Source organism: Coturnix japonica, chromosome 1 (genome assembly GCF_001577835.2).
Source record: "Coturnix japonica isolate 7356 chromosome 1, Coturnix japonica 2.1, whole genome shotgun sequence".
NCBI classification, from domain to species: Eukaryota; Metazoa; Chordata; class Aves; order Galliformes; family Phasianidae; genus Coturnix; species Coturnix japonica.
In genome coordinates this window covers 109,327,402-109,351,374 of record NC_029516.1, presented here as the reverse complement: position 1 = coordinate 109,351,374, position 23,973 = coordinate 109,327,402, and the positions used below count along the sequence as shown (strand labels likewise).

Here is a 23,973-nt window from a genome sequence, read left to right as displayed (position 1 = left end):
GAGAAGTTGTTTTAATTCAGAACTAACATATTTTAAAAATCATTCCACTTTAATGTTATATTTTCTATAAAACCCAAGAGTCTTTCAGATAAAATAAAAGGGGGTTTCTGAATGTGCACACGGTCAGAAAGTCTTGGCGAGTAAAAGCTCAGAGCTGTTTTCTGCTTGAAATTATTGTTGTTCCTACGGGCTGAAAATAGTTTATTTGTGTTATAGAACAATTTTTTGTTGAAAAGAAGTATGACTAAAAGCTGGGGGAGGAAGCTGCTCCCTTTTGCAGTAATCAGCAGTGAGCCCACATCTGTGCTGAGAAGCGTGGCACAGATTGATGGACAACTTTGGTTTTGCTGAGCGTGGGTCATACAGAAGCACAGATGCAAACTGGCATTCCTTCCCCACCCCATACCAGTCTCTGAGAGTGGTAAGGCATAAAAAACTGTTCTCTGTCCCCACCTACCCCAAAAAACCCAACGAACGAGTGATGAAATGCTTTTTAGACTCATTTTAAGTACTCACACATGTGGAGAAAACACTCCCACTTTTTGACTGAAGACCTAGTTTCAACAGCAAAATAAAACTAAGCCACAGTTGGAAGATTTCAAGTGAAGGAGTGAAGCAACAGTGTTATTTTGAGTTGTATTTTTCTTTTTCTTTTTTATCTGTTATTTTTCTGCTTTAAGATTTTTCTGTATTTAAACTTATTTCCTGTAAGTTGTTAATAATAACATCTCAAAATCGGATTGTGACTGCAAAATCAAACTTGGGATGCACCAAGCTTGATTTGCTGTAATAACACTTTTGCAGGCAGTGTAGGTAGGAAGGTATGTAGGACCAGAGTGGAAAGGAGTGTCAGAAATTGGGCTTTCCACCTAATCTTGCTTAACAAAGTAGCTGTTGTTAAGTCTGTTAAGCCAACAGATTCCTGTGCAAAAGCGTTGTGGGAATTAAAAGCTTAATCAGCCTGTGTGCTCTCAGGAGTTGAAATGGTTTAGGCATAGAAAATAGGGGAAAGAGTATATATTTGTTAGGTACAAATGCTTTTGCTTTTGCTCAACCTGGCTCTGATCTAAGAAAGCAGTTAAGAAACAGGGTTTTCCAGCCCCTGTGCATTCCTGTTGAACTCACATGGGGTTATTTCATGTGAATCTCAGAGAGAGAAATCTTTTTAATTGTATGGCTCTAAAGGAAGAAAAATTTCTAGTCCAGCCATACAAAGAGTGCGTGCCTACTAAAATATATATTTATTAAGTCTTCTTTGTCTTTGCTTTTTAAAAACTGCTGTGCTTTGGCCCCTTTTGTGAATGTGTTTTGGGGGTTTAATTGCACGATAAACCACTTGCTCCACAGGATTCCTTTCCATTTAGTGCAGAAATTGTACAGAGTAAAAGGCGGAGGCTTACAAGAAGAAGAGACTGCTGCTTTTAAGACGTGGATTGGCATGTAATGCATTTCTTTTGGTATCCAGATTGCATACGCTTGAAACAATAACTCACCTAAAGATTTCTGCCTGGATGTAAAATTTACCAATATTAAGTTACAGAGAAGAAAATAAAGCTATTGAGAGGGAAAAGTAATTGCTAAATGGTTTATTCACTGTCCTGGTACATATGCTTAATTTTCAATGCTGAAAGAAAGTAATGCTAAAAATGAACAGATAGTTGGAAAAGCTGCCTATGATAAGCTTTTACAAATCCTTTTTCTTTTTCTTTTTCTTTTTTTTTTTTTTTTTTTAATAATATGCGGTAATGTGTACAGATGTCTTTTTGTTTTTCTAGTTCCAGGAAGTCCTGTGAAAGAGTCATAAAAGCCTCACAGCTGATATTTTTTTAATACCTTGGCTGCTGTGATGATTGGCTGCATAAAGACCAAAGAAATGACATGCTCTAAATAGTTTAGTGTTTCCTATGCGTTTGTCTGGTTGGCATGGGGGGCTGGGGATCACCCTACAGTGATCATTAGTACCTCAGGAGATCTAAAAACTGCCATAGAGTACCAGACACAGATCACTCGCCACTTCATCCCTTCAGAGCTAAATGGATCATCAGTCTTTTCTCTACCCAATGTGTTAAATCCTTCTTTATTAACTTGCTACACTTGAGTCATCAATGCTTGCTGAAAGTTGTGTGTAGAATGTAGGAAAGAAATGGAACTTGGACACCAATTGAAGATTTTGGACACTGGGCTGCTCCCCTCACCTGCACAAGCAAACACATCTCCTATTGCAATGCAGCAATACCCAGCGTAGGGAAGGCTTGTGCTGTTTGATTGGTAGAGATGTCCAAAGAGATATTTGAAGATCTGTCTCGCAAGCACAAATTGTGCTGTTGCCATCTTTATCTGAATGTGGGAGAGAGAGTCTTGGCAGGAATAGCTGTGATGGTGATGCTTCAGTGATGGAGGATAAATAGACATAATTTAAAGCAGTCTATGATTTTCTTCTTGTGTGCACAGGATTTCACTAACTGTGTGGATTAAAAGAAAAAAATATGAGATTAATTTGCTGTACAGTTTCCTGAGTCTTTAAACTCATGTTACTGAAGTTCTGCATAATAATCTCTTCATGTATTGCTATGGAAGATTTTGCAAGAGAGCTGTAGTTCTTAAGTGGTACATTGTGATGTTTGGATCCTATGATTGTGCTAGGCCATTAAAGGTTAAGGAGGAAAGCCTGATGGAAATATTAATGTGTGCATTGCTGAATGTCTAAGTGCTCCTTTGTATTGCACTGTCCACAAAATGTTAATGACACAAATTATATGTTAGCCATCAGTGTATAAGAAGGACTTTATTCTTGTTTTTCATCACTGGTGCCAAGACGTGCAGAAAACAAATAGATTCAAAGGGATTAACTTGAGTTCTGTCCTATAGAAAAATCTTGCTGTGAAATGAATTGTACATGTGAGAGGACATCCTGCTTTGGTCCATGTGCCAGGCTTTCTTCACTGACATCCAGAAACCTGTGGTTAATCACATTGCTACTCTGTTCTTTAGCTGGCAAACTTACCAGTCTACATGTCAGACTTGCATATCAGTCACCCATGGGATCAGAAATCATAGAATGGCCTGTGTTGAAAAGGACCACAATGATCACATAGTTTCGACCCCCTTGCTATGTGCAGGGTCACCAACCACCAGACCAGGCTACCCAGAGCCACATTCAGCCTGGCCTTGAATGCCTCCAGGGATGGGGCATCCACAACCTCCTTGGGCAACCTGTTCCACTGTGTTACCATAAAATTAGTCACTTCTTTATTTATTTATTTATTTTTAGAGCAACAATTCACATCACACAGCACTTGCTTTATGTCTTTGTATAAGAATTTAAAAAAAAAGGTAAAAAGAATGTAAGGACTTATTTACCTGATACTCAGCTGAGAGTTGTGCCTTGGGTGCATCAGGGAGGTTGTGGGGATGGAGGGTCACAGGCTGTCAGTGAGTAGGAGTGCACTCACTGAGAAGAAAAGGCTGCTCGCTTTCCAAAAGAAGTTGGGAAATGTTATTTTGGATTTGGAAATGGATCTGTAGAGATAGCAGTAATTGCCATGAGGTTTGCTGTCGTCTGCCCTTGGTATACTTTCAGTTGTGAAAAAAAAGCATTCAAATGGAACAGATCGTAAAGTTATTCTGGCACAGCATCTGAGGGCGAAATATTTCCTTGCTTTAGTTGCAGAGAAATGTGGAAATAATAAGGCAGCTGTTGTGGAGGCAGCGTGCTGTGGTGCTGCCTGTGGATGGCTGTGTAGGTCTCCTGGTTGTGACAGCACGTTAAAATTAAGCCAGCTGTGTTTGCCAGGATTTGCCTGCAGTAACTCTGTGTGCTCTGCTGGAGGGAAACCTTCAAGCATTGCTACCAAATGAGAAAATAAAGGAAGCTTTAATGGAGAAGGTTGATGTTCTGGGTAGAGCACGTTTTGGTGGTCTGTGCATAAATGTACGTCTGCAGAAGACATCTCCTTAGTTTAAGCTCAAAGCTTTTCATTTTTTAGCAGATGCAAGTAATGTGTGCATTAGAGGAGCTTGGCCACCACACCATGCCCACTAACCATGTCCCTCAGTGCCACATCTACACATTTCTTGAACACCTCCAGGGATGGTGACTCCACCACCTCCTTAGGCAGTCTGTGCTGCTGCCTCACCATTCTTTCTGAGGAGAAATTCTTCCTACCACCCAGCCCTAAACCTCACTTGGTGCGACCTGAGGCCATTCCCTCTTGTCCTATTGCTGTTATGTGGGAGAAGAAGCCAACCCCTACCTTGCTACAACCTCCTTTCAGGCAGTTGTAGAGTGCAATGAGGTCTCCCCTGAGCCTCCTCCAGACTAAACAATCACAGTTCCCTCAGGTGCTCCCCATAAGACTTGTGCTCCAGACCCCTCACAGTTTTGTTGCCCTTCTCGGGCTTTGATTGCTTTCTTGTTGTGAGGGGCCCATAACTAAACACAGCACTTGAGGTGCGGCCTCACCAGAGCTCAGTGTGAATTGTACTGAGATGTTTTATGGTGATATTTCATCATGACAACAAAATGAATTGTATGGCTGAGCTTTGCAGGTTAGGTTATTTACTGAGGAGTAAATTGCAAATAAAATTGGTTTTAGATTCTTTGGCAAATAAGGTAAATCCTATATTAAAACACTGTTGGTGAAGCGGTATTAAAAAGTGGATTTTTCTCTAATGCAGCTTTGTATTGTAAAATTAGTACTCATGCATCTGACTGAATTTTGACATTAGCAAACAAAATTACTTCAAATCAATGGGAATTTTTTTTTCTTTCTGAAAGAACAATCATTGACTTCTAAGTCTGTGGAGCATTATTTAGAGACTGAAATTTGTCAGAAGGTGGGAATATAACACCGAAAGATTCAATTGGATGTTTTTTACAAGCTTAAGAGTCTTGCCTTATAAATAGCTCTATGTTCCTTTATCGAATTTCAGTGTTTTAACTGTTTTAAAATTTCATTACTTTTTTAAAACTCAGGGGTTTTTTTTAGGTGCTTTAATCCATATCTGAATTGCAATGGTGGAATGACCACTCTTCCTGTTTAAACAGTTGGACTGGATGATCTTTTAGGTCTTTTCCAACCTTGGTGATTCTATGGTTCTATGAAACAAAAAGAAAAGACCTGGACAGATTGCAGCAACTTATCTTATTCAAGGTTTGATGGTTGAAACTGAGCTTTAAGTTAAATTCATTTTCAGTTATGCATATATAGGCAGTGCTTTGAGTAGACTTTAAAAAACAACAAACCATATTGAGATACATTGGCGTTTATAATAAATGTCATTCTACATAATGAATTCAGGCTTATGAATAATTGCTGTTTTAAATCAGTGAAAATGCACTCCCCAGATGACAATATGCTAATGAAAATTATGTTTATGTAAAATATTCTTTGCAGAATTAACAACTTGGTGAAGTTGTCTAAAATAATAAGAACACGAGGGTATGATACCTGTCCCAAAAATCCGGCCTTGTTGGATATAGTGCTGTTGCTTAGCATTCGTGTGATTGTACTGTATTTTAGTGTGAAAAGGGCACTGATGCAGCTCATATGCAAAATGTGACATTTCCACCTTAGCTGAGATGCTGTTCTCCATTCACTCTCATTGCTAGCAGGAGTTGTGTACTGTTTTCACTTCAGCCTCCAGAAAATGGAAGTTTTACAGAGTAATTTGTATTTCAGCTGGCCCAGTACCAGTCCTGACCAAATTCCCATATGGGGAGTTCCATCTCATCAATGTCAAGTTGTGGTGTGTTCCATTACTCTCAGGCAGGAGAGCTTGGGATCAGATCTCTGTTGAGCAAAGAAGAGACAGTGAGTGGGTCTCGTCTCCCCTTTCTTGTGCCCCAAGCCTTCTTGGTGTTATTTCCATAGATAAGCTTTTGGAAGAGAAGAGGTGAGCAGGAAAATGAACAGAAGTCCTTGGAATGACTAGTGTCTTTATACACAGCATAGATTATGAACGTGCTTCCTTAGCTTTAAATGTCTGCAGGATGGAATCCATGAATCTCACGTCTCATGTCCAAGAGAATGAAATGCTCCTGGCAGAGTCTTGCATCACAAGTAGTTCGGATAAGCTCTATGGAAGCTCCCTGCGATCAGTTTGTTTGGATGGAGTGGTGTGACAGATCTGTACTTGTCACTTTGCTTAGGATGCTACCTTTACTCCCTTGCTTCTACGATAAGACTTGAAAAGTAGATAAAATGTCTGTCATCAAATTCTGCATACTTTGCAGATTTCCATGGGATTTCAGGACTTAATAGTGATGTTGGCAAGGCTGCGTGTGCTGCATTTCATTGAGTGTCCAGATGGCTATGTATATTTCCATAGCCAAATGCTGAGGAACTGATTGCCAAAAAAAGAATGTGGAGGAGCTTAGTGAATAAATGGAATCATTCTTCTAAGATTGTTGGCATGCTTATGACCAGCTCTTAAATTCAGAGTAACCTGTTTTCAAGTGTTTTCTTTTTGTATCGCTGGTGTAATAAGCTTTATTAAAGTTTCATGCATCCTATACAGATTTATTGGCACAAGCTGTGTTTATTGACCTGGATAGATGTTTATAGGATTTGATACAAACTGGTGAATATGAAAGCAATTCTAGATGGATTAATGCAATTCTCTGGTACAGCGTTCATTTGCCAGATAGAATAAAATGGCATTGAAGCTTTCAGGTATTTCTCAGCAATATTTGTTCTTAAAACTCCTGGTGAAATGATGGAAGTGTTCACCTTTTCCACATCACACCCAGACAAATCAAAAAAGATTCATCAGTGTTTGTACATTAAAGACAGAAGGTTGAGTATAGTAGGACTAACCAGAATCTGAGGAGGAAATTAAATGTCACAGAATCTATAGTGTAACATTTTCAAGATGAAGACTGGATTTCTTTGAGGCAGCAGTTCCTTGCTTATAAGTATTAGGCTGCGTCTGCAGCCCTTATTCCCTGGCAGTTTTTCTAGCCAACACTCCTTAATAATTGAAATCTTCTGATTAATTGTGCTGACTCACCTGTCCTGGTAGCTGCACAATTCAGATCAGTATTTTCTTGTAACTTGTCATATGCTGGCGTTGCCAGTTGTCCTATCTGACAAGAAGTGATTTGCAAGCTCTTGATTTGTCTAGGCATCTGCAGTTAATGTATAGTAAAAAAAACCAGAGGACTACACAGACCCTTGCATTGATCATGCTAATATGAGACTTGCAGAGTTGTTTGAAAACATTCTGTGTGTGCCCAAATGTGCTCTGAATCATAAACTTTGCAGTTCTTGGTGCTGGTGTAAAACATTCTGCCTGGAACTGGTTGGCAAAGCTTCACTGTTGCCAAGGAAAGAGCTTGCCCCAGGAGTGGCCAGGTGAGCACCTGCAAACCAAGTGGTTCTGGGCTTCCAAAATTTTAGTGAGCGTTCCAGGTGATGTTTAGAGAAGTGGAAAACAGATAAAGCATCCCTTTTTAAAAGACTAAGCAGCTGCTGCTTAAATGGGCTGAGGCAGAGAAACAGCACTACCAACCCTCCCCACGGCAGAGTCCCTTCTTCTGGGTGCAGAACTGCCCCAGCACTCCCCAGGCAGCGTTCTCTGGGATCCGGACATGCTGTTCTGTGCTTCACTTCAAATAATGAAGAGTGAGGAGCCTTGGGCTCCAGGCAGTGCTTACAGGTATTTGAACAATGACCCATTCAGAAAGAAGTACCTGATTAAGAATGTAGCAAAACTTGTCTGTGACGAGCAGATCTCAGTATCTATAAACAGAATTTTATTTATTTATTTTTTAAAGGAGCAAAGTGGGTCAGACGCAATGTACGGTTTTGTGATAAGCAGCTGATAAGTTACTGCTGCAAATACTTGACTGTGGAACAGTGATGGTAGGGCAGTGGGTCTGGAGGGCTGAATGCAGGGCTACAGCAGCATAGCTGGTCCTGGCTCTGGGTGGGAGCTCTTCAGTCTTCCTTGCAATGAGGAGGAAACAGAGGAAGTGGAAGATCTTGTAACCTTTTCATGAGCAAGAGCAAGCATTAAAATTGTGTTCTCTGGGGCTGGGCTGAGCTGGAAGGTGCAGCAAGAAAATTCCCTTTAACAGGGGAGCAAGCGATTGCTCATTTTGTTTTTCTCACTGAGAATTTACATTCAGCTTGTACACTTTCAGAGTGTCACAATGCACACAGAAGCTTTCTCTTTCCTGGGCTGGGTTTGCCTACAAGTGACAGGCAGTGACCGTGACAGATCATAACAAGAATGCAGAACAGACCCAAACCGAGTGTCAGAAGACAGCACAGCAGTGTTACGGGTTAAATGAAAGAGCAAAAATCTTAGAATCATAGGTTGACTTGGGTAGGAAGGGGCTCAAAGATCGTCAAAATTCCAACCTCCTGCTGCAGTCAGGGTTGCCAGCCATTAAATTAGGCACCAGCTCAGGCTGCCCAGGGTGTTCCAACCAAGCTGGCCTTGAAAGCCTCCAGGTTTGGGACATTCGTAACTTCTTTGGGCAGCCTGTTCCAGCACCTCGCCACATTCTCAGTGAAAAATTACCCAGCTTTACCATTGCTTACAGGTGGAAACCTTTCCCTTGAGGCTGGAAGATGGCCATCTCAGCCTGCCCATCTGTTCTAGGGTTACCAAATGGCTCTTTTTTGAGTGTACCTTGCACTCAATATACGATAAGCAAACTTCATCCTTAGGCTTTGGCTCCCAAAGTTTAGCTCTTGCAATCTAAATTGGACCTGCCCAGGGTATTTGAGAGGTCAGTGCTCTTGGAGTCCGCAGTGGAAACTTGTTTTCAGAGAAACAGGGAGAGCTGGAACAACATCAGATTGTGCTGGGAAAAGCAGCTCCATTGGGATGTATTCAAGGAGCAATTGCAAAAATAATACTCACTGCCTGCTAATGGAGCAGAGGGGTGAGTGGATAATAAATACAAAAACCTGCTTTTTGTTCCAGCATCTCAAGATGTAAGACTTTCCTAGTAGGAGTATGCATGGAGAATGGTAATTTAAAACAGCCACTCTACAGAACAGCTCATAGATATGTCTTCAATGTTAATGCTGATAAGCCAGAGATCTCTTTTCAATGAGAAAATCAATAAATAAATGGGGAGGGGGAACATTTTTTGTTAAAATAATTGTAGAAAATCTTCTGGCCCATCAGAAGAGTATACAGTCAGTCTTCCTCTCCATTTTTTGTGGCTGTTTGGTATGGAGGGCAACGTGGTTCTTGCACAGTGTGTTTTAAGGCTCTGCTGAAATGCCATTGAAGGTATATGCATTGTTCCAGGGCTGACTTAGAACAAGCATGAGGTTAGGCACCACGGCTCTCCATCCTTCTCTGAGAAGTGTTGCTTTTGCGTGTTGTGTGGAATGAACTTTCTTCTTCAAGTGGCAACCAACCCATGAATTTGTTCCACGTACAGGGTTACACCTTAAGAAATTTAAAGGCAGTTTTAGTCTACTCAGCATGGTGCTCTTGCCTCAAGAGCCGTTCAGTAGATCAGTCTTCGAGTAACTCTGTTTATCATCCCCAGGTTAGATTTGGCAAGAGGCAGCAGTAACCTGCCACCATGAAAAATTGTTTCCAACGTGTACTGCATTAAACTTTTCTTCCATATTCAGCTATCGCTGGAGGATTACGGCTTTTTGCTGAAGGATCTAAATAAAAAGAAGTAATGAAATTGACTGTCAGTAGTGCTGTATTAAAATCCCCTGTGGCATCAAGGTCTGCAATTTATTTAATTTTACATGCACGTGAGTAGAAAAAAAAATCACTTCTCTCCTTGTTATCTAACTGAAAACAAAGTAACCTAAGCTGACAACAGGAAGGGATGAAAAGAGTTTGTTTTTAACGTCAGTTGAATGAAAGCAATACTGATGTTTCCCTTTTTCAGGGATGTTTTCATATGTCTTAGTTCCAAAATGGTGCTTCCTGTTTATTTTCTTAGATAGTGTCTAGTTTTCATCCTGGAAAGATGTCATTTCATGTTCAGGTACAGTGCCTTTAATTCAGATGGATCTTGGAGACTCCTAATAGGTTTTTGCGCAACCTCGCTTAGCTGCAGCAATGTGTATTGCTAAATGCAGTCTGCCCATTGAGAGGCTGTGTGCACCGAGCCCACAAAAGCTAAAATCAGGAAATTAAAAAAATAAAAAATTAAAATAAAGGCAGTATTGAGTTGAAGCTGCTTTGAGAATTGAAGCTGGCAGCATGTTCTGAGGAACTGGTTTTGGATGAAGGTTGACCTGCCACCTACCTGTGCTGCTGGAGGAGGAGAGGTTCTCCAGTCAGCAGCTCAGAGGGTGGGTCCTGATGTAGGTGAGGTGAGCTGCTGGCTGCCAGGGGACCCACAGCCCTCTCCTTTGGCTGTCAGGGAAACTAATGAGCGTAAATGCCTGTACCTACAATTAATCTACGTAAATAACTACAGTTCTGTAATAAATTGAGCTTCTGTGGCAGCTTACATCTGTTGCTCCAGGCCATTAACAGGAGATCAGGATTTAGTTACTGTAATAACACAGAGGAGATTGTGCCTACAAAATATTTTGCTGTTTCTACCACTGAAGGGCAAAGTCACAAGGAGGCAGTTTTGAGATGGTTGTTTTAAGGGTGCCTGAGAAGCAGCACAATGTTTCTGAAAGATCATGCATCCCTGATTAATTAAAAAGTAAAAAAGGATTTAAGCTGCTTTATCAAAATAAAATGACTGTGACATATCAAGAGCAAGCAGATCATTTACAGCATTTGGCACAGAAAAGGGGAGAGTTTCTTGGGACATGCATAGCCACAGTCTTGGCCACTTGTACCCTGAGGTGCTGCTGAGAGGAATGGCTGATGGACCGCCACCTCCAGTCCCAGGGCTGGCCTTATCCTCACTCTTGCTCCTGTCCTGTGATAAACCAGGGTGGGCACCCAGGTTTGATGTCAGCTTACTGATGCGTGTCTGTGCCCTCCTCTGGCTGCAGCTGCTTCATCCTGAGGCTGGCGTCAAGGATTTGTGCACCACAGCAAGCCATGTTTCCCATCCTCAGCACCAGGTCCTGGCACTGGATCTGAGCACTCACCCAGACATAAGGAAAAAAATAAAGGAATGGTAGATTCCAGTGGTTAATTGGAGCTCTGCTTGTCCGGAGAATCAGTCTCCCTTTTCATTATGCAGTGAGAAAAAAGAAAGCAGCTTGGTGCAGCACCAAGGAATGAAGCCATGTATCTCAGAAACTCGTAGGAAGAGAAAAAAAAACAAAGCTCAGTCAGTCAAGGCTGAAGCCACATCCAGAGAAGGAAGGCTTGAAGATACCTTCAGTGGTTATTAATAATTAACAGTCTGAAACGTCTCAGTTTTCAGGAATTGTTTCACCTAATGTTCTGCTACAGCATGCATGTGTATGTGTGTGTGTGTATTTATATGTAAATATGTATATAATTCAAGAAAAATGGGTATTCATTTGTTCTATTTCTTTATATACATCTGTTAAATAGTTTCTGTCATGCTATTGTAGCTTGGGAGCATCCCACTGCTGGGTGTTACATAGAGAACCTACCCATGGAGAAGTGCCAATGAATTTGTTAGGTCAGGATGGCAGCATTTGCAATGCTACCATCATACAAGAAGCAGACTAAAAACAATAGGATTCAGAGACACCATCGTGGCCTGTGAGACAGCATGGAAGTAGCAGGAGGGGGAATTTCTTGTACTGAGTTTGCCATTCCAGTTACAGTGGTTGTAAGGACTAAATGTATTTCTGTGAACGCCACAGCTCCTGCACTGGGAACATCTGACTAAACAATGTGCAAAATAAGCAATCATTTCACCTGCTGTTAAAATCATGCATAATATGAAAGCAAATAAATCATTTTAGGATAGCTCTGCTACCCTTCGCTGTACCTGAAAATGATAATAAATAACTACTGGTCTCTGATGTACTAAGGGGAATGTGATCAGACAGCAGTCAGAACAAATACATTTAATAGATAACTTTAAATACAATAAACTTTTTTTGAACTTTAAAGTACACATTTCGTTGCTTGTGTACACAGAGCTGTTTATATTCCCTGAAAGAGTGAAATGAGTTTTACTAAGAATGTGTCTCTTTTCTCTTAGATCACAGAAGTTTGTGGAGCCAAACGCGTGGGCTATTTTGGTCCTGCTCAGTTTTACATTGCTTTGAAGTTAATTGCGGCAGCACAATCAGGGTTCCCAGTACGGATTGAGAGCATTAAGAATGGTGAGTAACAAACGTTGCTTGCAGCACTCCGTGCTTGTTTTTCCCTGTCTTTAATCCTTGCAAGCTTTCGGTGGCGGTGAACTTTTCTTCTAATTTGTCTGTGAAATCAGTGTGTTTTGAGGAACCTAGGCTGAGTAGGAGGTGATGTTACTTTCTATGAGTGAAAAAATGGTAAAACATTGCACTGAATGACACGTGTGGCTGAGGTAGGACTGCAGCTGCGTCTCATGAAGGGATTGCCAGGTGACAGCCAGTCAGTGCTGTAGGTACACTTCCCTGCTACCTTTGGACTCTACTCTGGTCCCTAAGGCCTCTGAGTGGTAACCGGTAGCTGCTTCAGATGGAGGATTGTTTGGGATAAAATAATGCATTGTATCAGTAGGTATGGCAACGTATGATAGATGTAATTTAAAAGAGCTCTGTTCTTCGCAAAGTAGTGGCGGTAATAGTAGATGTACCACTTTGATGGGGATAAATGCTTCTTAAGAGGCAGATCAAACTCAAGTGGTGAAGAGAGAAAGCAGTTCCAGCTGCAGAATTGTCACAGTGACTGCACGGAGGGAGCTGGATCTTCTTGCCCTGGCGGTCCTTGCTCAGCCTTATCAGGCCTCAGGCTGAAGATGAGGAGGGTTTCCACTTATGCAACTTTCTCTTGTGCTGTGCTCCTTTCTAAGGATGACACTGTCGGTCTGAGAAAAAACAAACTGAGTAAGAAACCTGAACTGAAGTGAAATACACTGTGTGCATGTATGTGTTACAAGCACAGCAGCTGTGCATCATCCACCAATTTGAGTGAACAAGGGTGCTTGCAGCCTCCCTATTGACAACCTGCTTACTTACTCCTCAAATGCTTCCAGTGCTAATTGCATTTTCTCTTGAAATGGTAGTGATTTTAGAGTGGGATGAGTAGCATGCAACAAAGCTACATTGATTTCTTTTTCTTTCTGGCAGCAATTGTAGGTGTAAATGATTACAGAGGTTGTGCATGGTTCGATCTTGAACACTATGTTCTGTTAATTTTAGTCCCATTGATCTTAAGGTCTGACTGCACAAAAATAATAGTTTCTAATAACATTCCCCTAATCTAGTCATGAATTGTCTTAAAGATGCATTTGCTTAACTGTCACTCTTCTGCTCTGCAGAGCAGAGATGAAATGGTACCCCCATCTCACTGGGTCCTGACCTCGACTCTGAACCCCACCACTTTTAATTTGCTCCTTTGTGTGATGAAAGCACTGAGAATGCTGTCATCCCAACCTAATGAATTAATCAGTCACAGAGTTTCTATGGGAAACTGTTCTTTTTACTAAAGACAACATTTCCAAGTCAGAAAATGAGTTTGCCTCTTGCTTTAATAATGTGCATAAGGCTTCTTTCTTTCTGCATTGAGATAATGCATAAATATGGCAAACGTAGTTTTGTGTAACATTCACATTTATATTAAGACAGAAAGTAATCACAGTAGTTGCACGTTTATAGATGTTACAAAATAGAAGTAGTTCTCTTTAATAGATAAACTTTTCACTGGTTTTACAATATGGTACTGCTTCAAGGACTTTCAATGTTATGAAGTCCCAATTGAACGTTTCTCTCTTTTAATGAAGAATTGCCTCTGCCACGGTTCATGGCACTGAAAAATGACAGCGAAGTACGCTATGGGACTCCAGCAGAGCTCCATGGAGTTAAGTTTCAGGCTCCACATGCAACTCTGGAAAAAAATTCCTACAAAAGAACAGATGAAGGAGACAAACAGGTAACGGGCCTGTCTCCTTCAGGCTAGTATTTCATTGTGCATGCTGCATTTGGGTCTGGTCATGGAAGTGATGACACTTGTGTGAGTGGATGCAGTTTTGCAGCACTGTACTGAATAAGAGCTCCTTACATGTTAATAATCACCGTCAGGACTGGGCTCTTGTTTTTGTTTTGATGATATCTCGTATCAGTTTACCCTGAGGGAAATTTCTTTATGTAAGCATGTGTAAAACTGTCAGCCCTGTAAATATTTTGTGTAAGTTCTTCCAGCGTTGTTCTACTGAGTGTGGTACTATTTCTTGGAGAGGTCAAGGGGAGGAGGTGCAAACAGAAATCTCTCTGCTCTAGGAGGAATAAAAAGGAAAATGAGGAAATTTTCATGGCAGGCCTGGTCCTTCGTTGCTATAGAAAGATTCAATTGGAGAAGAGGTGCTGAAATGGGGGAGCTGGTTATTAGCCACTGTTTCTGGGTGGGATAGGCCACTGTATTTCCTTCCTTTCTAATCTCCTCCAGGGGTAGTCCAGAAAACACCTTCCTCTTGTCCACAGTGAAACACCATCCCAGCTTCTCTTGTCCTAAACTGCCAGTTGACTCATGTTAAGCCTCCAGCAGACACTTCTTCAGGCATGTTTGGAAGTAGATTGTCCTAAACTGTTTTAAAGCTTTGTTATGCTATTACCATACTTCATTCTAGAAGTTTCAATACCAAATTCATCTGTTTTTTAGTGAGAGATTTTTTGGTTATAGGTGGTCTGAGGAAATTGCAGTGTTTTTCTCTTCTTTGTTCATCATGCTGTACGTGTTTAGACTGCTGTGCAGAATTACTTGGTTTTGTTGTCATCTCAGGATTCCTTTCTGTGTTGATGTGTTTTTGAAACAGGAACCCAAGTCTCCACCAATGTCTCCGATCTGTTCACCTCCTGCTTCTCCGTCTACCTACCAGAAAACACCCTTAACTTATGGATATGGTAAATCAAGAAGTGGGCTGGAGCAGCAGCATGGAGGTAGGATAAAAGTAGAGATGTGCACAAAGTATTCAGTTATTCTTTTTCCTCTTCTCAGAAGCATCCAAGTTTCGAATGGAATTGACAGTCAACATAAAGGTTTTAAAATTTAATTATACCCCTGTTTTGGAAAGTGATCCAATCATTTTATTGTGCCTAAAAGCTTTTCTTTCATCATTCAGTCCTTCCTTCTTGTTTACTTTCAGGTAAATTAGTTAGATTTATGTTTCACAGCTCACAGATGAATGCTCATGCGTAGTCCCTGGCAAGAGTGCCTGTAATATATCACAGTGGATATGTTTGTAAGTATTTTCAGAGTGTGTGCCCTGGTAACGGAGGGCACTGAGGAGTTAGTGAACACTCTCCTTTCTTCAGTCTTCATTACTAAGACTGCCTCTTGGAAATTCCAGACTTTGGAGATAATAGAAAGGGTCTAGGGAGGGGAAAGCAGATCTTGGTCAAAGCAGATCTGGTCAGAGGTTGCCTAGGCAAGCCTGACGTATTCAAATCCATGGGCCCTGACAGGATGTGCCAATGAGTGTTGATGAAGCTGGCAGAAGTGATTACCAAGCTGCTCTCTATCATCATAGTACTGGGTCTTGTCTTGTTCAGCATCTTTATCAGTGACCTGGATGAATGGGTAGAGTACACCCTCAGCAAGTTTGCTGATTATATGAAAGTGGGAGGAGCAGCCAATGCACAAGAAAGCTGAGCTGCCATTCGGTGAGACCTGGACAGACTGGGGAGTTTGGCAGAGAGGAACCTAATGAGGTTCAGTAAGGGGAAGTGCAGAGTCCTGCACCTGAGGAGGAATAACTTAACACATCTGTATGGGTTAGGAACTGACCATCTGGGAAGGAACTATGTGGAGAAGGGCCTGGGTGTCTCGGTGGACAACAGGGTGACCATGAGCCAGCAGTACTCATGATTTCAGTAGATACTGTATTAGTATTTAGATATACAATGAATTTTCCTTTGAAGGAAGTGATAAAAATCTGTCTGATTTTATAACGGAAATTACAATGGGACATGAATATAAACACAGTCCTACAGCATAATGTAGACAAACCAGATAAAAATAAGGCACTACAATGCTGTCCTTCCTTTAAAGAGATAGGCAAAATTTTCTAGTTTTGGTCAGAGGATAGCAGAGCAGGAGCCAGTCTTTACAAAGGCTTGAGGTGCTCCTGTTAATAGTAGGGTGTCTGTGCTCTCCTAATTGTAGCATCTGGTGACCAAGGTGGTGAAGATAGCAGACACTGGCATGTAGCAATCCTTTAGTTAGAAGTCCCTCAGTAATTGTTTTTGTTTATGAATGAGTGGAAAAAACAGAGCTAGTACAACATTTAGAAACTCCTTACAGCCATGATAAGGAAGTGTTCAACACTGTCAATAATATGAAAATCATATTAGTGCTGAGTTGCAGGCATTCCATTTGTTGGCTAGGTAAACCACTATTCATTCAGAAACAGGACTTTTTCCCACCCCACCCTTAGCATAACTGGTCAAAACAGTAATGGATGACTTCTGCAATAAGCCATGTTAGTAAGGTTGCCTTCTGGTAGGACGTGTTTTTCACTCTGATGAATGAGACCAGTAGAGGCAGGCATCCTGAAGACCAGCACATAAGGATGGAGGGAGACATCAAAGCTGCCCATAGTAGTGATCTCTACTGTTTTCTGGGATTTTTTTCCAGTCTCTGTCAACAATATGTTGGGGTTTTTTTGGTATGATGGGGTGGAGTGCCTAGGAATTTGATTACGATGGTAACTTCAGTCAAACTTCTCACAGGATCAATCAGTATTTGTGCAAAATACATAAAAACAGCAGCATCCAATCCAGGTATATCAACTTCTGAAACTAATCATTCAGCTGCTTGAATTGGTAAAATCCTGGAGGAGTAGAGCACTGTATGTATTTTTCAGAAAGCACTGGGGATTAAAATAAGGACATAGATGTTTTCAGCTCAGCATTGGATGCCTTTCCAGAAGGAAATCTTTATCCAAATGTGTTCTGAATAACATGTTAGGACCTGTGCTGTACCAAAGGGCTGGGCTTCATGACGTACTGATTCATTCTGGCCTTTTAAATTAAGAACCTTCCAGTTTCCTGTGAGCACGCAAGAGGACAGACTTGAAAACAACAGCACTGTGTACTAAGATCACAAAAGCGATCTCAGTAAATGTATTTTATACTGAATGAGTGATTCTGAAATTGGGACAGTGTGATTTAATGATCAGCCTTTGCTCTGTGTTCATCAGTATCCAAATACCAGTAGATTTTACTCTTTTTTTTCCATGTAATTTTGAAGATTTTCTTGCTTGCAAACACATAGCAGTGACCTGATGCTTAAATCTCCTCCTAAAGTACTTCTGTATATTTTCCAACTTCCTTCCTGTGGTTTTTTTTTTTCTTTTTTTTTCCTTCTGAAATTAGAACATAATTGTACAGGAATAAAAATAGACACCGATACAGGATAAGTCACTAAGGAAAGCGAGGAGTTCAGAAATGTGGCTTTTAAGGTCTTCGTGAGCTCAAAAGTGTTAAGATTTCTTGGTCTCACTTTTCATCAAGATTCTGTTAAATTTTGTCTACCTAATGCTGACTGTCAATGTAGTGCTGTATTTTAAATGTGCCAGAAGCAAAAGTTTTCACCTCTGTAAGAGTTTGCAAGCGAGTTGCCTTTGCATTTGCATACTTGACCTATTTTTAAAACATTGTTCTTAAATGTGCCGTTATGTCACTGCTTACTATATTTACTGCAGTGGAATGCAAGTGACTTACCTTGACAAAAGAAGGAGCAATTGTTACTTTTCTTGACTAACTTTACTCCAAATAATGACAAGTGGTGAGTCACGTATTTTGATTTTCGACAGAAGTCAGGGAAAGGGGGAAGAATAGCATGTGGAAGATTAGCATATAGAACATCAGGGATTTACTGTTTGATAGCATTGTCAAAGCATATTGTTTTGCAGCTCAACTATTTCTTACTACTTGTAATGCTCTCTTCTGCTATATAAAGGTGTAAGAAAAGACAATATATAAATGTATAAGCAGAATATATAGACATATATTTACACATTATCAATAATGCTTTCTGTTATCTACTAATATATAATGATGATTTCTATCAGTAACATCTCAGTATACGTATGGAGCTGGCATTTTGTTGTTGAAGACTCCCTGTTCTGTAATACTAAGGTCAGTTATACTTGCAGGATTTATTTTTTTGCTTTTGGATTATCCTTTCATTTATGTACTCATTTTAAATGTCTGTAGCTCCCTATGAAGTCAGACACTCTACTCACCAGCAAGATGGATCGTCATCAGGGAATTACGGGGCCAAACCTGCTCTCGCATGTTCAACTCTTAGTCGGGTAATGAATTATGTGTCTTTTCTTTAGCAATATTACTAATAAAGCAGTTGAGAAAATAAAAAAGAACTCTCACTTTAAAAAATTAAAATGTTCTCTACAGTATTTTCAGACAAGAGACTGAAGGGTGCTTTTTTAGTGTAAGAAAAAGGAAGTAGAAATTAAAATGAATGATCCAATTAAATTGCTGAAGCTAAGTAAAATGAGAAGCACCAAATGTCTTAGAAAGGATAACTAGACTGAGAAAAGTTAAAAATAATCGTGAGGTTATCCTAGCAGAGGCAAAACATTTTAATTTGAAATATATTAGGTTTCACTGAGATTCCTGCTTGAGTTAGGATGTCATCTGTAACACCTGCAGAGAGTTATGGTCCAATATTGTGTGTATTTCTTTTTTACCCTAGTTTATGAGATGACAGCTCAAGCAGAATAAACAGATTTATGGTCATTTATTGTTCTTAAGAAGTGGGTCCTATGTTTTCCTGCTCTTTGCCAAAGCAGATTTTTCTGATGTTCCAGTGAGCCTGCTATACGTTTCTTATGCAAACAGAGTTTGCCCTGAGGAGGCACAGAGCTCTCCCAAGGGGGAGCTTTTCCTAAATGAATGCAGCTCAGGGACTTTGTAGCTTTTCTGTAGTGTGTAGCATCCCATAGTAAAATGTCACCAAAGCTTCAGGGAAAGATCTAGTGATAATGCCGTATAATTTGTGCAAACTGGTAATGAAATTGAGTGCATTTGTGCAGTACTTTGAAATGAAAATTAATTTACAAGTGTATGCAGTTGCCTGTTTCGGGGATCTTTTGATGTATTTCAGAACCAGTATTTTGCTTTGATTCTTAAAATAAGTGATGTCTGTCAGAAAAAGGGTTTTGGAGGTGATTGGAACCTGTTTGGTCTTTCTTAGCCCCCTCCCTCTTTATGAGAGCTGTCATCCAGACCCAAAGCATCTTGTACACCAAGTCATTTCTGTTCAACAAAGGCCCTAATTATATTGGCAGCCCTCCTCTAGAATCAATGAGAAAAGCATGTAAATAAAGGAATACAACGTCCTCCAGAATATTCTTTTTCTCCAAGTTGTGGTTTTTACTCAAGCTGTGGGAAGTGATAGAAAATTAAGGGGATTCCTGAGGGCATGCACATCTGAGTGAAATGTGTACCAAATTACCTTGAGTGAGCTGTGGATCCAGAGGCAGACAAGCTCTGTAGATACAGCATCTCTCCAAGGCTAAATAGTTTCTTAGAAGAGCTAAAAAGTCAGGCACTGCACTGCACATGTATAGATGTAGGTCCATTACTAGCCCCATGTTAGGTGTGTGGTGTTCAGTTCAGATTGTAATGCATGGCTGAAACCCCAAAATTAATCCAGAGGTGGTAAGGGGTGACGTGGACTTTACTGTGTTCAGCACTAGTGAGATTTTGTTTTTCTTTTAGCTTTGGTAATCTAAAACTTCCTTTAATTGCCTAGATAAATTATTAGCCTTGGTGTTAAAAGTAACAAGACAGTAACCAACATGGCCATTTCTGCTTGTCATCTTTCTGAAATACTTGTCTGCTGCTAGAACAGCATGAATCTGGTCTGTTGAGGTTCCCAGAGCCCTGCCTGACCCTCTCAGCTGGTGCCAATGGCCCTCTTCTCAGTCTCTTTCAGTGGAGCGGGAGCAGCCGGACAGCAGTGCCCATTACTCAGATGACCCTTGGAGGATAACCGAAGAGCAGAGAGACTACTATGTCAACCAGTTCAAGTCCCTGCAGCCCGATCTGAACTCCTTTATTTCAGGTAATTTTTACCAAAACATGTCCACTCTGAGTAGGGGAACCAGGTTGAGAGATGTGAAATATTAAGTAGTTGAATTAATTGTTTTCTCTTTAATGAGCTTATGAACACAAGTTGATCATGATTTATTTTTAAAGGCAGGCAACTTAAAGAAACAGGACCAGTACTGTGGGTATTATGTTTTTTTCCTAGGTATGGATAGTAATTCTTTCAGAACTGATTCTGTTCTAAAGGGTAACTATTTGAAAAGCAAAATACATCGTACCCCCTTCAGTTTTGCAGATACTCTTCAATATTGCAGATCTCTTTCCCATTCATTTTTATCCCTGCAAGTTTACTCTGCGATTGGAGAATCAGGCAAGGCTTTATTATCTCCCTAATACATCTTTCGTAGAAATCCAAACAGTGCTTTTCAATACACATCTGCACTCCCGTTGTCCCATTTCACAGGTGTTGTTGTTGGCAGCAGTAATGGTATGCATTATGGTTTTGTCCTTGGTTAAGCTGCTTGCAGAGCTAAGGGGAAAAAGACATAAAAACTTGTGACTTCACACTAAAACAAAGTAGTTACCTATTTATTTCCAGTGAATGATTTGAAACCTTTGAGAGTTTCTACTCAGACTTGAGGCAACACTAAATGTTTGGTCATGAGAAAATACCTCTAAGGAGAAGCATTGTGGTTTGGTGAATATTAAGATGAGCTAATATTCTGATGGTATGTAATTGTAGATCACATCTGCAGTGTTTATTGAACTGAAAACTCTATAGGCTTGGGCTTAACTTTCTCAACAGAAAAGTGACAGCTTTCATATGATGAAAGTTAAGCACGTGTTTAACTGATCTGTGTATCAAGCCTGAGGGCTTATGGTTCTGAGGGACTGAGATTTTGACCTCAAGGTGGTTAAAAGCAATTGTTGGAGAATACATACGTGGTATAATTGTAGTAATAGCATACTGAGATTGCATTTCTATTATGAATGGAAGGATCAGGGTGCCTGTGAGATGCTTTCCTGCAGGTACTGACAGACTGTCAAAGAAGTTGCAGTGTTAACACTAAGGACGTTTTTCTGAGTCCAGTTGTACTGCTGCTCTTCAGCATCATCTGGGATTCAGCACCCTTGAATGGAGCCAAAGGTTTGGATGAATGACTAGGCTGGATGAGGTGCTACAAGATATGGTTTAGTAACTTAGTGGGTAGTAATGGTTATAGAAGGATGGTAGGACTAGATGATCTTGTAGGACCTTCCTTTCCAACTCTGATTCTGTGGTGAATTACCTGATACTGACAGAAATTAATGCTTCTGCAATGCTTTTCCTCAGTCAAGTTTCTTTTGTATAATTTACTCGAGGGAGAAACTGGTTGTTCAACTACACTTCATTTCCTCAAACACCCATATACATCTGTGACTCTGTGTGTGTGTACACTCATATAGAGCTTCTCGGGGAGCTCTGAATTTTATTTATGTTGAGTGAGACTCTCAGACAGCCCTTACACATACAGTCTTACTGTTTATAAGTGATGAATGTGAGCTTCCCACAATGTCTTAAAATAATTAAGCTGTAGAAATCTTTGCTGTGGGGTGATGCAGGTGCTAGAAATTTGTTTAGGCTTAGGAATTTATTTAAGAAATCTATCATATGAAAATCCATCAGTAGTTACTGAATATTTCAGTCCTAGCCCTGGTCAGACCTTGAGGGGATATTCTGGAGCTGTATTATTACATGGCTTTGTCAAGGTCTTGTCCTCCTCTCTTGACATCTGGCTCCAGAGATGACATGCTGCGCTAGCTGTCTCCTGACCTGTCCTAGTTAAAGCCTTTCTCACGTACTGCAGTGGGTGATCTGACCTGAATGCATGAAGAAAAAAGGGGTATCGACCTAGAAGTGTGTGTTACCTTACATTCTGTAAAATACCAACGTAGGTTTTGTAAGCTTGCATCCTGGCAGGGCTTCCAGAACACAAAGAACTTGTGCTGCCCCAGTAGCAATATGCCCATGTGCTTATTTCACATTTGGGCCATTCAAGGTGATGTTGTGGTTGAAGCAGCAGTTTGGGAGAATAGCAGACACTGCAGCACTGCACTGCCATGCACGTGACTTCTGAGTGAAGCAGAGCTGTTTGTGTCCGTTATTTCATCCTTGGTGACATGGTAATGTGTTAGTTATAATCACTATCAGTGAACCGTTTTTTCTTTTATCTATTTTTCCCATGTGGAGGGAATGGGGAAATGAGGTCAACAGCTCTGTCTGGATATCTCTGTCACAAATGGTCCAACAGCTACATTAGGATGCAGTTAATCCTAGTGCCTACTGAATGTACAGTAACCAGCTGCTTCTGGTGCAGATGCCCCAGCCAAAACAACTGGAGAATCAATTTCTAGCAGTTGATAAGTTGGTTTCCCAACAGGTTCCGTTGCAAAGAATTTCTTCACGAAATCAAAGCTGCCCATCCCAGAGCTTTCTCACATCTGGTAAGTACTGTAGTAGCGTTTGGGATCTGTATCCTGTTTTTCAAAAGATACTTAATTGAAGAATTCTTTTTGAATTAAAAAAGTGTCTTCAGTTCTAATTATCGCTCTTATCTCCAGAATCATTCTCAGGCCCAAGCAGCAGGGTGCTCATTGATCTTCCTGACACGCTTGTTTTCTGCAGGGATGTTTGCCTGCTCAGCAGGACGGGGAAGGCTTGAACAGCAGCGTAACTGAGAGATGTTCCTAAGTGTGATAAAGGAACTTCATTAGCTCAACAAAATGACATTTTTCGTGTAGAGAAAGACACATTTGGAATATTTATATGTGTTGTTGGCTTTATAGTTCTGGCTTTGTTTTGTCAGATGAGGCCTAATTAATGCCTAATTTTTGGTAAGTACAACTACGTAATTCATCAATGCTTTTCTAATGAAGCACCACACTTCCTTTTAATGAACTTATTTAGAAACAATTGCAGATGGAACTGTACATGATAAAATTTGACAAGGATTCTATAATCTTTTCATAAACAACATGGTGCTTTGTAAGTCAGTGTCTTCCTTGCATCTAGGTAGGAAGACAGTTTTAATTGCTGTTCAAAAATGCTGATGAGTTTTTACTTAATATAAGCTCTTGTGAGGATAGATATGAAGAAAAGCTTGCAAGAGCCTAAACATCTATTGAGGTCCAAGAATATGTCTGGAATCTTTTCAGGGCAGATTGTAAGTCAAGAAAATAAAAGTTAAAAGCCAACAACACAACAAAGCTGCTCGGGGAAGAGAAGAGAAGGCTCTGGGGAAGCCTCATTGTGGCCTTTCAATATTTGAAGGGACTACATAAACAGGAGGGGGTATAACTGTTTACATCGGTTGATAGTGATAGGACAAGGGAGCATGGTTTTAAACTGAGACAGGGGAAATTTAGGTTAGATACAAGGAGGAATTTTTTCACTCAGAGTGTGGTGACACAGGGGAACAGGTTGCCCAAGGAGGCTGTGGATGCCCCATTTCTGGAGGCATTCAAGGCCAGGCTGGATGTGGCTCTGAGCAGCCTGGTCTGGTGGTTGGCAACCCTGCACATAGCAGGGAGTTGAGACCAGATAATCTTTGAGGTCCTTTTCAAGCCAGGCCATTCTATGTTTCTGTGAAAAAAAACCAACAGAAACACAACCAAAGATGCATTCTGTTAGGGGAAGTCAGTATTTGAATTTGAAGAAAAGATTATATAAGAAGAACAGATTAAGCCAATATGTTAGTAGAACACGTTGTATTTGTATTGTTCACGTAGGTTATTCTCTGCACAAAATTCAAAGAAAGCATTCCTTTCTAGTATATAATAATAATTTTGTAGTGATTTATCAATTGTTCTACTCTGTTAAGTGTGTGGGATG

The 23,973-nt window shown here is 40.5% G+C and overlaps 1 protein-coding gene across 3 annotated transcripts in view; it reads left to right on the top strand.

The window, feature by feature from the left end:
* REPS2 (RALBP1 associated Eps domain containing 2) overlaps positions 1–23,973 on the top strand; it is a 90,801-nt gene that overhangs the window by 15,989 nt on the left and 50,839 nt on the right. For all 3 annotated transcript variants that reach the window (XM_015885971.2, XM_015885979.2, XM_015885962.2), the window contains exons 2-7: positions 12,086–12,209; positions 13,814–13,962; positions 14,843–14,966; positions 18,246–18,343; positions 19,980–20,118; positions 22,523–22,586. In XM_015885971.2, the coding sequence (XP_015741457.1) occupies positions 12,086–12,209; positions 13,814–13,962; positions 14,843–14,966; positions 18,246–18,343; positions 19,980–20,118; positions 22,523–22,586 (698 nt within the window). The remainder of the gene's footprint in view (positions 1–12,085; positions 12,210–13,813; positions 13,963–14,842; positions 14,967–18,245; positions 18,344–19,979; positions 20,119–22,522; positions 22,587–23,973) is intronic.